General features: G+C 43.7%; 2 protein-coding genes across 2 annotated transcripts; both read left to right on the plus strand.

Annotated features, from left to right (window-relative positions):
* The first annotated feature begins 4257 nt into the window (after positions 1 to 4257).
* On the plus strand, positions 4258 to 5694 carry LOC115056404 (shaker-related potassium channel tsha2-like). Its single transcript, XM_029522810.1, has one exon. It carries the CDS (start codon positions 4258 to 4260, stop codon positions 5692 to 5694), a length of 1437 nt encoding a protein of 478 aa, XP_029378670.1.
* Positions 5695 to 10053: 4359 nt separating this feature from the next.
* Positions 10054 to 11523, plus strand: LOC115056381 (potassium voltage-gated channel subfamily A member 1-like). Its single transcript, XM_029522762.1, has one exon. It carries the CDS (start codon positions 10054 to 10056, stop codon positions 11521 to 11523), a length of 1470 nt encoding a protein of 489 aa, XP_029378622.1.
* The last annotated feature ends 2924 nt before the right edge of the window (positions 11524 to 14447 follow it).

Below are 14447 nucleotides of genomic sequence, written 5' to 3' on the forward strand. Positions count from 1 at the left end.
TGCAAACGACCCCGGCCTGGATTTTTGACGACACGTCTACTAAAAAAGGGAAAGGCCTGATTAAGGAGTGAAATGATAATCCGAGGTAGACGTAGGGCAGGAGGTAATTCCAAGGAACCCTGCCCTCCGGATCTGGGCATCCGGTTTCATCTCTCGCTGCATGCCCTGTTACCTATCAGCAAAAACATGAACATCAACTTCAGATGACAGCAGGCTAAAATTGGTGGCTATCAAACCCAGGAACTGGCAAGCAGTTTGGCTGGGGTATCTGCTTTCCGGAGTGGAAGCCCTGGGTTCAGACACCTCAGGGTGAGGAGACCGTAAGCAGAGCGAATATGGGGACAGCATAAACACAGCTTAGGCTCTATTAGGAAAAAACTTTCACACTAATAATTAGCCATAGTTGCACACGCTCCTCACATCCCAGCCACATACACTGCCTGATGGCGGGAGGTGCTCTGTAATTTAGACAAAGGTCACTCTGCAGTATGAGATTTTATCAACATAGTGACTGTCACATCCCCACGTAGGGACAGCGGAAGCATAGAGCTCATGACTTTCATTGGTCAAAAGATCTAGCAGGGCCAGTATGATCTTACTGCAGACATACTGAACATATCAGCTGTTACACGAGAAAACTGAAGTACAGATATGCCAAACAAATCCAGCAGTTTAGTTAATATATAAACCGAATGTAGGGAGCACTTTAAAAGACATTTCTTGATGGTATGCATTGATGAATATAGTTTAGGCATTTGTTAAAACAGTTATGACAAGTACAGATGGCATTATTATCCTATAGTGACTAGATTAAAACTGGATTTCACTCCACATAGTCATACCTCTGACTAAAAGCGACCTCTCATAATAACAAATGTGCTGTTATGTCAATATCGACGTGTTATACTTCATGATATAGTTTTGCCGGAGCTAGCTGCTTGATCAATAATTTAAGAGAAATGAAAATGCATTTTGACAACTAATAATTTTGCATTTTTTTGCACATGCAAAAATTGCAAATATTTGATGGCTCCTGTTCAAAGTGTGTCTTTGTGTTTTGGCCAAATCAGACAAAATTACAAGTCTGACAACTTCAACAGGCTTTTCATGGCAATTTATAATAAATCTAAAAAGAGTCTAATCTGCAGATTAACAGAAAATTGTCTTAAGGTTCAGCCCTATTGAGCAAATTTCTCCCAAAATATTGATAAATTAACTACACAGGAAAACACCAACCCCATTTTAAGCCCTTGTTTTTGACCTACAAAGCAACCAAATAACTGCTTGAAGAGAGTTTTCCCATCTCAATCCTAAATTTTGCTTTTGAGACTTAATGTAAAACAGCATGAATCAGAGGCCTTCTATAGACTCATTCCAGTGTCTCAGACGCTGTCATCACCGGAGTGTACATCGGACTGGGTCAAACGCCCCCTATTTCATTTCAAACAGTGTAGCTGGCACTAGAGTGATGTGATCTGAAGGGCTGTTGACTAGCAGGGTTGACCTTCTGAAAACTCCTCTTTCAATTTATAACACACTTTCACACACACAAAAACATGATACGCACATGCGTTCATTCACCAATTGCACTAATAGCAATGCCGGATACACACTTACAGAAATACACACACACTGTGCAAATACTTGGCCTGGGGTTCGGGAAGAGGTGAAAGCCAAGGGGAGTCACTGACACAAGTTGGTCCTGTGATTACCTCACGTCTGTAATGGATTAGGAAGGAAACTCATCCTGTCTATATTTAGACAAAGACGAGCTTCAGAGGATGAAGTACACTTAATCAACATTGTAATAAACACTGGCTCCTTCTAAAGACTCATTCAATCAATGTTCCTATTAAAATGAATTATTTTATTGACATCATGACTATGAATTATTCACTCATCTCATTCAGTCATAATGGATGTTTTGTCATGCCATTGCAACAGTTTGGCTTCACTGATGATTGGGTTTACCATCATATCATCACATCTGGTAATGTTAAATTATGGTATTAATTATTAGCCAAGAGCACAGATTTAACGCTAAATGTTTTTCCTGAAGAATGATAAGAAAGCAGATGTTTTTGTTGCTGTGGGTGAATCCACAGTATCTTGTTACCAACGGGGGTCTCCTGGATTCATTGAGCCATTAATAACGATGGGAGGTTCCTCGCTGTCAGCATTTGTGCAGCTGAAGGCTTCAGGGCATGTGTCTCCCAGCTATGTCCTATGACATGCTGTCCCTGTTAAGTGTGCACACACACACATATATATTTCACTGTACAGATGCTGTATCATGACAATGAAGGCTATCTTATCTTATCTTACATATTTATTTTTATATTTACAGATTGTCTGTCCATTTTCATTTATGCATGGTAAAAAGCCTCACGTGGCAACAGAGGAGACAGCAAAAGTATACTATTATTGAATCATCACACTAGTCTACTCTACCACTACTCTACAAAGATCCGATTGAAATGCCAGCCACGAATACCAAGAATGATCATTTCAGTTGACAGAAAATGGGCACTGCATGTCCTAACTGAGTAATTCATTTGAATTCATGTCTCTTTTTTTTCTGCGTTGACCAATAAATATGACACACACGTCCATTCCTCAGCTTGTTTGTTATTGTTTGTTTCCTTGGATACGGTCAAGGCCTAACATCTCAATTTGACCCAGACAGTCATCTGGTGAACGCTATACGCTAACACTTTAGCAGCAGGCGACACCGCGTCGTGACACAGACTATGACTCTGAAATCCAACCCTTTGTTCAGTAATGGAGAGACCTCAATAACTGTGATACTCTGGGACCCTGTGCTTATTAATTCAATTATAAATGAATAACAAACAAACTCTGAATTAACAGTTTGTGATGGCATGTTGTACCCACCAGACATTGCCCCCATATATCTAATAATTCAAAACGTCCAGACTGGTTTTAGTCATGCTCATCAGCACACTGTAGCTATTGCTGTATTCCAGTGTCTAAAACTGCTGCGACTGATATAACTGATACAGCTTTATGAAAGTAATCAAAGCGGGGGAAACTGTGCTATAAATAGCTGACAATGCAGCAGTACACATATAACATTGCTCTGTAACGAGGTGCATGTGTTTGGAACATGCAGGGCTGGAGCACCCCGTTGAATTGGGACTGAGTCCATACAGGCGCTGATAAGATTGGAGATACTTGTTGTTTTTTTTTTGTTGTGGTTGCACCTCAGTGACCCCAAGGCCAGGAAACTTGTCTTCTGGGGCTCCCCGTGTTCCAGGTTGTACAACTTAGCCTATTAAACTGCAACGAACAGTGAATGTTATTTTGGCTGAGACTTCCTGAAGACGCTAACCTCTCTGGCTACTCAAGTGTCAGTCAGGCCAGCAGTTTCCACTGGCTGTGTCCAGCAGGGCGTCTGGTTATATGGGTCTATGTGCCCAAAAGCATTCAAGTTATTTTGTCTTATTTATTCCAAGACACATTTAATATGGAGCAGCAGAAAAACAAACCCTGTACACTTTACAAGCTCTAGCCATTGCTCATCTCCACTTGTACTGTGTCTAAAAGTGTGGGCTGTGACCCAAAGTAGACACAGACCAGGTCTTGGAGGTTCCCCTTGTGACAAGAATAGCCCCATGATTTCATGAATGAGGGACCTGCTGGGTGAGAGACTCCATTTTTGACTCCGTGCTCAGGATCTGAAAAAACGCTGGACTTTACTCTGAATACAACATTAATTAGAGCAATAATGTTTTTTTTAAAAAGACATACATAAAACATGCAGACCAAAGGTTAAAAAAAGGCTCGATTTGTCAGGCTACCTGATGTTTACTTGGAACTCCTTCCAGTGCTGCAGAGAAGGGGCTGAGTGTGAGAGGGACAGCAGCAGCAGCAAGTGTCATCTGGTCTTCCAACTTGGGGAGGGCTTTGGAGTTTAAAATGGTGTGAATATGATAGCCATCTCTAGCCATCGGTATAGCTTATGCAAGTGGAGATCTGTCTGCAGCATTGAAAGTTGACGGTTCAGCGGCACTAATCTGACAAAAGGGCGGTGTAAATGAACAACGGCACAACCGTTTTGGATACTGATAAAGAAAAGTGCTGGGGCTTTTTTGGGGAGCTTAAAAAAAGAGAGGACTCGGCCTGAATCTCTGGCGGCTGCATGAGAAAGAGAGTTGGGAGGACGCACGGGCAAAAGGGCAAGAGGAAGGCACCGGGGAGGTGAGTGACGGATTTACCCACGGAGGGGTAAAAAAGATGACCGTGGTGTCCCAGGAGAACCACGACGGGACTGTGGTCGTTACTCCCCTGTTGCAAGATGCTGCTGGTCTGGAACCGGCGGACCAGGAGTGCAGCGAGAGGGTGTTCATCAACATCTCCGGCCTGCGCTTCGAGACGCAGCTGAAGACCCTGTCCCGCTTCCCGAGCACGCTTCTGGGAGACCCGCGTAAAAGGATGCGCTTCTTTGACCCACTCAGGAATGAATACTTCTTTGACAGAAACAGGCCGAGCTTTGACGCCATTCTCTACTATTACCAGTCAGGGGGGCGGCTCAGGAGGCCGGTGAGTGTGCCTGTGGACATTTTCCTGGAAGAAATAAAGTTTTATGAACTTGAGGAAGAAGCCATCGAGCTTTTCCGAGAGGATGAGGGCTTGGCCCGGGAGGAGGACCGCCCGCTGCCCACCAACGAGCTACAGCGCCAGCTGTGGCTCCTGTTTGAGTATCCGGAGAGTTCGGGACCTGCGCGGATAATCGCCATTGTGTCAGTTGTGGTCATTTTGATATCCATTGTCATTTTCTGCTTGGAGACGCTACCCGAGTTCAGAGAGGTCCCCGCGGTGCTGGACAACCACGTCAATGGAAGCGCTCCCGGCAAAGCGCCCAGCCCCTTCACAGACCCGTTTTTCATGGTGGAGACACTTTGCATCGTGTGGTTCTCTTTCGAGTTCACCATGAGGTTCCTGTCGTGTCCCAGCAAAGCGGCCTTCTTTAAGAACCTCATGAACCTGATCGATGTGGTGGCCATAGCTCCGTACTTCATCACCCTGGGCATGGATCTGGCGGAGCATCAGGGCAGCAGCCAGCAGGCCGCCTCCCTGGCCATACTCAGGGTCATCCGTCTAGTCCGCGTCTTTAGGATCTTCAAACTCTCCAGGCACTCCAAGGGTCTCCAGATTCTCGGCCAAACGCTTCACGCAAGCCTCAGGGAGCTGGGTCTGCTCATATTCTTCCTGCTCATCGGAGTGGTTTTATTCTCCAGTTCAGTTTATTTTGCTGAGGCAGAAGACCCAGACTCTGGATTTTCCAGCATACCCGATGCGTTCTGGTGGGCTGTGGTTACAATGACCACGGTCGGCTATGGAGACATGTGTCCCTCCACCATTTGGGGGAAATTCGTTGGATCTTTGTGCGCCATCGCCGGAGTGCTCACCATAGCTTTACCGGTCCCTGTCATTGTGTCCAATTTCAATTACTTCTACCACAGAGAAAACGAGGAGGAGGAAAATGTTCACTATGTGCACGTGACCTGCGGGCAGCAGGATCAGCTCTCCTTTAATGAATGTGATTCAAAGAACAGCAGCCGGTCGCTCTCCAAAACTGGGTCCTATCAGGAGAGCGACGACATGGAAAGTCTGACATATCCAAACATAAACCCGCAGGAGATATACACAGGGAAACTGACAGATGTGTGACGAAGATGGGCGCGTGTCTGCTGCAGTTACGCTCCATGTCAGATGCTGCTGGTGTTTTTTATGCACAACGGCTGCAACGGTTCCCAAAAGAGGAGCCTCAGATATAAAGTTTAAAACTCGCTTCATAACAAAGATCGGCTTAATACCCAGTCCAACTTCATTCACCAGATGAGCAAATCGATTCCCCCCACTGCTAAGACCTTTCTCGTTGTGGGTTTAACGGTACGACAGTGAAAACTTTTAATTATACAGCAGTAATTGAACTTCAAACGTCCAACTCCATTGGTGATCGGGCCGGTGCGTGTTCTTTGCCTATTCACGATGCCAAAGCTTTTGATAAAGTGCACACAAGCCAACAAGGTGATCTTTGTCCCGCTTGGTCTGGGCTTTGCACTGGTCACAAGTCAGTGAGAGGGCGTGTCTTGTTTGACTCTCATTGATGTGGCGGCGCAGAGCGTGACCCCGTGCGTAAAGACCAGAGGCTTTTGGCATCGCACGGCGCGGCATCACATGGACACGCGGTAGGATATAAAAATTGGACTGCGATAAAAGTTTGAAGATTGCTGTAAAGTTTAAGTCAACTTCATCACAGTTTCTGTAGCTTTTGGAAATCTCGTTTTATTCCGTTTGACTTGCAGGTTGTCGTCAGTATACTGTACTAAGGTTTTACATTAGAGTTAAATTGGCCCGATAGTGAAGAGTTAAATATCTCATAATCACAGGCACGAATGGAGGAACGTTATGTATGAAGGTGAACGATGCAACTGAAAGTACATTACGATAAAAAAAAACAACAACAACAACAACAGGGGTTTAAAATACACATTAGGATAAAAGGAACAGCAAATTTTCCACTAAAACAACATAAAATTGTCATTACGTATGAGACATATGTCAACACATCTGACTTTCTCTGCAGTGTGTAACACGCCTCTTGTGGAGTAAGTGAGCAGGGAGCGCCACTCTGTGGAAGATAAATCCTCCTGCAGACACTCTTGTGCTCAGGAAGATCAGTGTGGGAAATGAACTTAAGCTCCAAAGTCTTTGCACTGTTGCAGCTGTACCCCACTGACTCAGTGTGGACGCGGATGCTTGTGATGGTGAACTAAGCTCACTAGATGCCTGACTGATTTCTCTCCACTCCCCATGTTAACACGGTGAGTTTTGTTTTCTGCTTACTTTCAGGAGGCAGACAATGAAGTGGAGCTCGCAACAAACACAAGTGTGGCATTCTGATCTTCCCCAAACTGTTGGATGATTTTCTCACGGATTATTGCCAGTGATGTAGCCAACAGGGGCCTCACGGTGGACGCGCATTGTGTGTATTATTAGCAGGCAAACGACATTCTTTTGTGTAGGCTTTGTAAATGACCACGCTTTCCTTGTATAAAAAAAAAACTTTGTGTACATAATGCGTTTTTGTACATCTGAATTTCCCCATTTCTTATGCTGCTTATAGTGCAAAGTTGTAAAAGCAACATACTTCTGTTTTTACATTCATTGCATTGCAGCTCGCTGTAAACAACATAGCCAAAAGCATTATTGTGCAATGTCTGCATGACATGGATTCATTTTGAATTTCAAATGTAATAAAATATTTATTTTTCTAATTTAAAAATGTATGTCAACTTAACTTAATCCTTTTTATAAATAAATCACGACCGGAGAACAAACCACTCTTTATGCTTTCATTCTCAGAGAAGCGCACATCAGACTCAGAGATCAGTCAAGTCATTTGAGTCAGAATTACAAATTCACTCCCATTAATTAGTCCAATGCACTGTCTCTGTCGGTGCTGAATGATGGAAGAAAAGGCGCTGGCTGACCAAGCCTTGACTCAAAAGCAACGAAGTTAAAAAAAAAAGCAAAAAACACTCCTATAGTGATAAATGAAGGGAGGTTTTGGTGGCACACTTTAACCGATTAGACCGGGATTCTGGCATTCTTTTCATTCTTTTTTTTTTTTTTTTGTTGAATGTGTGTTTTTAAAAGGCAACATCTATGCCCCTCACTGTCTAGGCCTTACACTCACAGTTCACATGGGCAAATAGAAGTCACCGCTTGCTTGTTGTGATATTTCACTTTAATCGTGTTTGCTTTGGGAGTTTGACCCAATCATTTGCGCTGTCCGTGGTTCTGAAATGGATCCCGCAGGCCTCTGTGGAGCAACAATCCACTAAAGTTCAGTTAAAGTGCCCTTGGTTTATGGGGACAGCCGTTTCAATGGATGTACATTAGTGCACTATTATAACGTAGCCAGCATCATAAAGCATCAATCGTGGGACATGAAACCTATATATCTAAAATATCTAAATATAACCAGAAAAAAAATTGGTCTCAGATACTTGCATATGAGTCTTCACACATCGAACTAACCTCCAAACAGGTTAGTCCATAAATGCAGGGCTGACAGGCTATAAAGGTATTTGATCTAATGCCTCACCAACTGATGGCTGACTAGATTTTAAACCAGAGACCATCTCAGATGCTACACGGTGTGAACTGAGAGGTTTTGTTAGCACACGTCCTTCTTTGCAGAGGAACTGCACCAGTGCGGACACACAAGCGCTCTTGTTTTTGTGGTGTATGTGAAGAACTTCTGGCGGCGTGCTTTAGTAGAGCCGGTCTGCATTGCGTCGAAACCCTCCAACTCCTCCTCCTCCTCCTGCTGCTGCCTCCCCTCCCTCCCCTCTCTTCCCCTCTTCTCTCTCTCCTGCTCTCTTTCCCCTCACCTCCCCTGCACTCGCATGTAAAATGCACGGCTGAACATGCTCGACATTGTTGAGAAAACATTTGGACCTGGCTGCTGCACTTGACTCTCTCTCCTGTCCATTTTGATTGTTTTTTTTATTCTACTCTCCGAGCCGATCTGAAAAACATTCAGCCCACCTTGCCTCCTTGCACAAAGAGAGAGAGAGAGAGAGAGAAAGCAGCAGCTTTCTGCTGATGCAGTGATGTCTGGAAATGTCAAGGGCTCGCTTGTTGCCCCTTTAATGTATCTCCCCCCCTGAACTGCAGCGCAAGATTTCCTCCTGCGGTAAACTGTGGGCTGCTCACACCGCCGTGCCGCCGCGCCAGCAGCTGCCGACGCTGCGGCTTTGCAGCCCTCCTCCTTCTCCTCTTCGTCCCGTTTCCATCTCGGGCTTTTCCTCACCAGACTCACCTGATTTCCATCTTGTTTCAGCTCGTCTTGCTTCGCCGCCTAAAGGCATTTAGAGCTGAAGGTACTTCGATTGCGGAGGACACAGTTGGGATGGCCACGAGCATAGTAGGGATCTAGGGCTGTTTCTTTTTTTTTTTTTTTTTTTTTTTGTTTTTTCTGTTAGTAGGTGCAATGTAAAGTTGCCACATGACACCCACTGGTGCCCTGCTGTTGGATGATTTTACTCGAGGATAGACGCATTAAAGACCTTTCAAGATCAACCCACGGTAAGCCTGGAAAACGCTGACTTACACAACACATATCTGTTATTCCTTCATCGACAGCTGCCGTTGATGTTAAAGATAACACAGTGTCTTTTTCAGCCCGCTTTAGGCCCGTACACAGAGAACATGTAGAAATATAATTTGGTATTTTATCAGCACCAAATGTTATGCGTCACATCATAATTCAGGCTGCTTAGAGTAGCGTCGGATAAATTACTGGCATGCTCCACCAAGACACAGAAACACTGCAATTCGATGACAAACAAAAGTGAGCATCTTTGTAGAAACATCAGAGGAGTCTAACAGAGAATTAGGACACACAAAACTACTGAATTATTTATAGGACTCTTAAGAGAATGTAAGCAAAAATCATAAATCAAAATATCAAATTGATAAATGTCTGTGCTGTAGAAATATATATATATATATATATATATATATATATTCATATATATAAACATCCTCTTTGGGGGGGGGGTGAATAGTTTTTTTAACCTTCACTTATGGATCATTTCACTAATTGCAGGCTACAAGAAGTAAATAAATAAATAAATAAACTGCAGAAAAGCTGAGCCAGCAAATATCTTGGCAGTTTGATCCTATTATTTCCTCCCTCTCCTTTTTCTCTCTCCCTCCTTCTCTCTCTCTTTCTCTCTTTGGGTGACAGAGGCAGCAGTAACAACAGCAGCAGATGCACTGGAGAGCAGCAATGGTCAAGTCAGCGAGAACTGCAGTGGAGCCGCACTGAGGCAAAGCAGCCAACCAGCCCCCTCATATCAGGGGACGTCTCCAACTTAAGGGGTGTGGGAAGCTGAGGAGCGGAAAATTTCCCCAGAACCTGAATGCCTGTTCAATCAGACTAACCAACATCCCAACACTACTCCTCCTACACCTCCTCCTTCTCCTCTTCCTCTTCCACATCCTCCTCCCAAGATGACGGTAGTAGCAGGCGATAACATGGATGAGACCTCGGCTGTCCCTGGCCATCCTCAGGACACCTACCCTCCAGACCACAATGACCACGAATGTTGCGAGAGGGTAGTCATCAACATCGCTGGTCTCCGATTTGAGACACAGCTGAAAACGCTTTCCCAGTTTCCAGAGACTTTGCTGGGCAACCCCAAAAAGAGGATGCGGTACTTTGACCCTCTGAGGAACGAGTACTTCTTTGACAGAAACCGCCCCAGCTTTGATGCCATCCTCTACTACTACCAGTCTGGGGGTCGCCTGAGAAGACCAGTGAATGTCCCTTTGGATATGTTTTCAGAAGAAATCAAATTTTACGAGCTGGGCGTGGAAGCGATGGAAAAGTTTCGCGAGGATGAGGGTTTTATCAGGGAGGAAGAGCGCCCTTTACCTGAAAGAGAGTTCCAGCGTCAGATTTGGCTCCTCTTTGAGCATCCAGAAAGCTCTGGTACGGCAAGAGGGATTGCCATCGTGTCTGTGATGGTGATCCTAATTTCAATAGTCATATTTTGTTTAGAGACCTTACCACAGCTGAAAGAGGACCCGACAACTCGGGTTGTGGGGAACTCTACTATTTATTACAAGCCAAATATTCTCACTGACCCCTTCTTTGTCATTGAAACTCTCTGTATAATCTGGTTCTCCTTTGAGTTAATAGTACGCTTCCTGGCATGCCCAAGTAAACCGGCCTTCTTCAAGAACATGATGAACATGATCGACATAGTGGCCATCATCCCTTACTTCATTACACTTGGAACCGAGTTGGCTGAAGACCCAGAAACTGAGGGGGTGGGGGAGCAGGCAACATCTCTGGCCATCCTCAGGGTGATCCGTCTGGTCAGGGTGTTTAGGATCTTCAAGCTTTCGCGACACTCCAAAGGACTTCAGATTTTGGGGCAGACCCTCAAGGCCAGCATGCGAGAGTTGGGGTTGCTGATCTTCTTTCTTTTCATTGGAGTCATCTTGTTCTCGAGCGCTGTCTACTTTGCGGAGGCAGAGGAGCACGGATCCTACTTTGGCAGCATCCCGGATGCATTTTGGTGGGCTGTTGTGTCTATGACAACTGTGGGCTATGGGGACATGGTCCCAGTCACTATAGGAGGCAAGATTGTAGGATCTCTGTGCGCCATCGCTGGAGTGTTGACAATTGCACTCCCGGTGCCTGTCATTGTGTCCAACTTCAACTACTTCTACCACAGGGAGACCGAGGGAGAAGAGCAGGCCCAGCTGCTCAATGTCAGCAATCCCAACATACCCTCTGAAACCAACTCCAGTCGCCGTAGTTCATCCACTGTCAGCAAGTCAGAGTACATGGAGATTGACGGAGACATAAACAACAGTATCGACAACTTTAGGGAGGCAAACCTCAGAACTGGAAATTGCACTATAGCCAACCAAAACTGTGTAAATAAAAGCAAGCTGCTTACAGATGTTTAGGCACTAGTTAGTAGTTAGGAACTTTGGGATCTCTATGGGACTGTCATATGTGGAGTAGACCATCAGTTAGGAATGCTTCATTTACTTCCCCAAAGCGCTCTATGGCATTAGGCCTACAACTATGCTCAGCTATATAGAAAGGAAACAGAAAAAACGAAGCTGTTAAGAGTATATGACTGGTAGATAGAATAATTAATTCTTCCAATCCTACAAATATATAGGTATATCAAAAAGAAAACATCCACTGCTCACACATCTACATGGTTCCCGGGAGGATGCAGAGCACACGCTCTCTTATCAGACAACGGCGTGATAATTAAAATCTTATGCATGGAGTACAGATAACATTTCAGCAAGTTGCACAATGCACCAGAAAAGTCTGCAGAGACATGCAAGCATCTGCAGCCAAGTGGTAAGCGCCAAGAAGTTAGGTGACAACCCCCTCCTCTCTCCTCTCTCCCCTACAAAGGATCTACTATTCAGCAAAGCACCTTATAGGAGGAAGACTGAGCTCTCTTGTTTGGATGTAAACAGATGGTGATCTACTCGCTTCACGGACATCCGCAATGCTGCTGTTTTCCAGCAGATGCTGTAATTGTGATATCACCAAGTGATTCAATGCCATGCCCTTTAGATGCAACACAGCACAATGATAAAGTGAGCTTCACACGAGCATGATCAGAGACTTTCCATTTTGATAACAGCATGCATGAGACATATCTCACCTAATGGAAATGATGTTTTTTTGAATATCTGCCTCCACCCCCTACAACCCGCCCCCCCCCCCACACCCCTTTCTCATCAGTTTTCACATTGAGTGCAATGGATGAGTTTTTAATTTGAAATGCTAATTATTTAGAAGTATAGAATTTGAATGTTAAATCTTAAGGGAACAGTACATAAATGAGATCATAGCATGAAAAAAAAGTAACCTGCATTATGGTCTACTGACTAAGGTACTTTTGTATCCTGGTATATTTAATGCATGACCTGAGTATACAGCTTGTTGCAATTCAGGCACTCTGCGGTGCCCTACTGTCAGGGAAACTAAGGAAATCAAGTTCTGGATGTTTCTGAATTGCGATCAAATATATCCAAACCCACCTTGAGGATGCAGAGCTTCTAATTTAAAAAGTAGACATTGAAACTGAATAAATATTATCAAAATACATATAATCATAATAAGCACCAATTACAATATTACGTCAATAGTGCCGTGCATGGACCTTCTTTGAACAAGAAAAAGTTAAAATATTGTTAGTCATGCTTCTATCTCCATTCAAATTTTCGTACATTTTGTTCTGGTATCTGCCGAAAAAGATCATTACCAAATTTCACTTCATGTCACAGAGAATTATTCTGACATTAGTTGCTAGTGCCTTTATCCCTTTCACCAACAGGACCAGAGAAAGTGCCTCTGTGTACAGTGGTATTTGTGGGGTTGAACAGAGCTGGTTTACCTTCTGCTTTAGTATTGACACACAGTTGGCTATGATGCTAATGATACCAGATAAGCAAGGTTTAAATAGCAGATGATTGTGGTCAAAAAAGCTAAACAAAAATACAAAGAGATGATCCATGACTGTCACGCACAACCAGGTTTTCATGCACTTAATTATGCCCTTAAGCAGCGATGTATTGTACTCTGCATGTTTACGAGGCCACTTCAAAAGGGAATATCCATTGGTTTTCAACATTTTTTTATTTGTCCGTTGTTTGGGGTTTTTTTGTGCACCATGCATCCTTTCAGGGTCTCTACCTCAGTGAGGTCATTGCAAACTTGCTGCAGCGCTGCAAGCTTCAATGCAGGGCTTCCTATACCATAATGCAAAATGGAACCTTAAGTGTAAACTGCAGTCATGCAATATTGAATGTGAGAGTCCCAAAACATAGCCTTTACACAAGCACTTAGGACAAATAGTTTACCAGATTCCTGCTCCTTATGTTCACTTAAAGCTACGCACAATCAGAACATTCATTTCTAGAGAGTTTATAGAGGTTGCTTGACTGGTTGACTGTTTTATATATATATTAGTTTCTTTGAAACGGTAGTATATAAGGTTACTATTGTGTCACAGAAGCAAACGTGTTTCAGCATGTGTGTAGGAGAGAGCAGAGAAGTTTGAGATAGTCTGTGAATTTATCATACCGCCATCCTTGGGCATTATGACGCACACGCCAAAGTGCAGCCCGTATTTTTGCACAACCATTTTGTTTTGTTGCTCGAACCATTTCTACTCATTTGTTTTTCACTGTGCTCACTCACACATAATGCATTGATTCTCAGCACATTGTCCCAGACAGGTTAACTTTAGGTAGAGAGACTGGGACAAATTTTTAATGATTACTTGAAAATCTCCAGCTACTGTACATCCATATACACTCAGTACTGAGATTCATTCATTTAAATGATGGTAAGATTTTGTACTATATGCGTTGTTTTTTTAATTTAGCACGGTCCTGATAAAGTCCTGCAGCTCCACTGCAGTGTTACTTTGAATGTCATAGTTGTTTCTGTTGATGCACTGGCTATCCTTTGTGGTGCTCACACAGGACTACCCCTTTTGTCTTATAATCATCACGTCCTCTGAAATTGAAGCCTTCATATATTATTTGGAGCAGACTTTTTCGAGTTTATGATCCTTGGTCCTAACTGTTTTGGTTACTGGTGGCTGGTTGGTCAGTTTATGGTATTGTTTGTTATTAGGACCCGGGCACCCTCCGGTATCTGTAGTGGTTATTATTATTATTCTTTTCTACAATTAACTTTCCCTTCTTGGGAACCTTATTTTTTTCAAAAAGTCATCAAAGTTTACACACTCCTCAGGCCTGGTGAAAATATACATATTTTATGGTGACTTGCACATGGACGTGGCAAGATGGCGAAATCATGCCCAACAGGAAATCTGCCATTTTCAATTTCT

This window comes from Echeneis naucrates, chromosome 16 (assembly GCF_900963305.1).
Source record: "Echeneis naucrates chromosome 16, fEcheNa1.1, whole genome shotgun sequence".
Classification (NCBI taxonomy): Eukaryota; Metazoa; Chordata; class Actinopteri; order Carangiformes; family Echeneidae; genus Echeneis; species Echeneis naucrates.

What these genes read in the sequence shown, in the direction of transcription:
- LOC115056404 (XM_029522810.1), top strand. Translation starts at nt 4,258, where the DNA reads ATGACCGTGGTGTCCCAGGAGAACCACGACGGGACTGTGGTCGTTACT.
- LOC115056381 (XM_029522762.1), top strand. Translation starts at nt 10,054, where the DNA reads ATGACGGTAGTAGCAGGCGATAACATGGATGAGACCTCGGCTGTCCCT.